General features: G+C 36.9%; 1 protein-coding gene across 1 annotated transcript; it reads right to left on the bottom strand.

The window, feature by feature from the left end:
* Nucleotides 1–48: 48 nt before the first annotated feature.
* Nucleotides 49–1,316, bottom strand: LOC111383038. Its single transcript, XM_023007095.1, has one exon. It carries the CDS (start codon nt 982–984, stop codon nt 73–75), a length of 912 nt encoding a protein of 303 aa, XP_022862863.1. The 5' UTR covers nt 985–1,316; the 3' UTR covers nt 49–72.
* Nucleotides 1,317–1,553: the final 237 nt, after the last annotated feature.

Genomic DNA, 1,553 nt, shown 5'->3' with positions numbered 1-1,553 from the left:
AAAAAAAAACCCCAGAAAAAGGACCTTAAAAAAGAACAAAAAACAGTAAAGGGATGAAAAAAATCAAGAACATTAACTCACCTGGTGAAAACCGAGTTCTTTAGTGAGTGGAACACCGAGTTCAGCCATACAAGCCTGCATTCTATCATCAGACCCATACAATCCAGGGTACCTCTGAATGCACCTATCTTGCATTTTCTCAAGAGCCTTAGCCAAAGGGTAGCTTATAGCGAAACCCCCACCTCCATAAGCCATTCCATAAGAAAAATAAATGTTCTGCAAATGACTTTCGCTCAAACTCCCAATGTAATAATACTGATTATGATCGTATTTGTTCAAAATCCTCACCAAATTATCTGTTACAAACACTGTATCATCATCTCCCATTACGAACCATCTTACATTCTCCATCCCCAACCTTAAAGTCTCCGATACTATACGAGAAATCCGAATAGCGGATCGGTGTCCCTGCTTATTCTTGTAAGAAAATCTCGACGTGTCACCTGAGATTCTCAATTGCGGGAGCCTCCCAGATTCATTTCTATAAGCTTTTACATGGCTATCGAGCCAAACAATGCCCCTCATTTTCCTTTCAGGCTTCCACCATAACTTTATGTACTCCTTTCTCTTTTGCCATAGCTTGGCCGATGCTGCAATGCCAAAAACTATGTGTTCCAAACCCGTTTTCTCATCCAATTGATTAGGGGATATCGTCGACGATGTTGCTGCAGTTGTGTTGTTTGATGATTTATGAAGGGAAATGCTATTGCGGCGAGTAAGGAAAATATCTTCTTCGCAACTAGGGGGAGAGGAAAGGAGCTTCAATGTATACACTACATAAGTGGCTGAAACGAACAAAATCAGCCACACCAAGAGCTTAGGCAAGGATTTACCCTGCGAACTCGACATAGAAATGGGTGACCCGGATGGGGTTCTAATCGAATCCCAGAAGATTTTTTCCGAATTATTCTGGGTCACTTTCATTATTTTTTATCAAAAACTCAGAACAAAAAAAAAAAAAAAACGAAAAAGGAATCAAGAACAGAAATCAATTCCGACTTTATTTAAGTAAAATAATTTTTCGAAATATTCTTGGTGAAAATTGAGCTAATGCAGTGAGGTTTTTGATTTTCGATGGGATATGGAAGGGAAAAGATTCAGATCTGGGAAAAAAGATATTGGATTTCACATTTAATGAAGAACAATTTTTTTAGATAAGTGAAAATCAAGAAGAAGGGTGAAGAAGAGCATGGTTGCTAGCTTGCTTTACTCTTTCGCAAAAAGAGAGCTATACATACATAAATTCTAGTTTCGGTCCCACAACCAGTGCAAAGTGTATTTATAACAAGAATGTGGACACGTTAACTACAAGAAATATGTCCTACTATTATATAGTTGTTATCACAATATATACGGTATAATATAGCAATTTAGACAATGATCTATTTTTTCAATGAATGATGTGACGAAATTCATGTTTGAGGCCCATTTTTTGTGTTAAATGCATTTTAAAATAGAAAATTAAAGGAGAACGCGTTATTAAATAATAAGGA

Source organism: Olea europaea, unplaced genomic scaffold (genome assembly GCF_002742605.1).
Source record: "Olea europaea var. sylvestris unplaced genomic scaffold, O_europaea_v1 scaffold2608, whole genome shotgun sequence".
Taxonomy (NCBI): Eukaryota; Viridiplantae; Streptophyta; class Magnoliopsida; order Lamiales; family Oleaceae; genus Olea; species Olea europaea.
The sequence above is the reverse complement of the archived record's forward strand: the minus strand, read 5'-3'. Positions and strand labels throughout refer to the sequence as shown.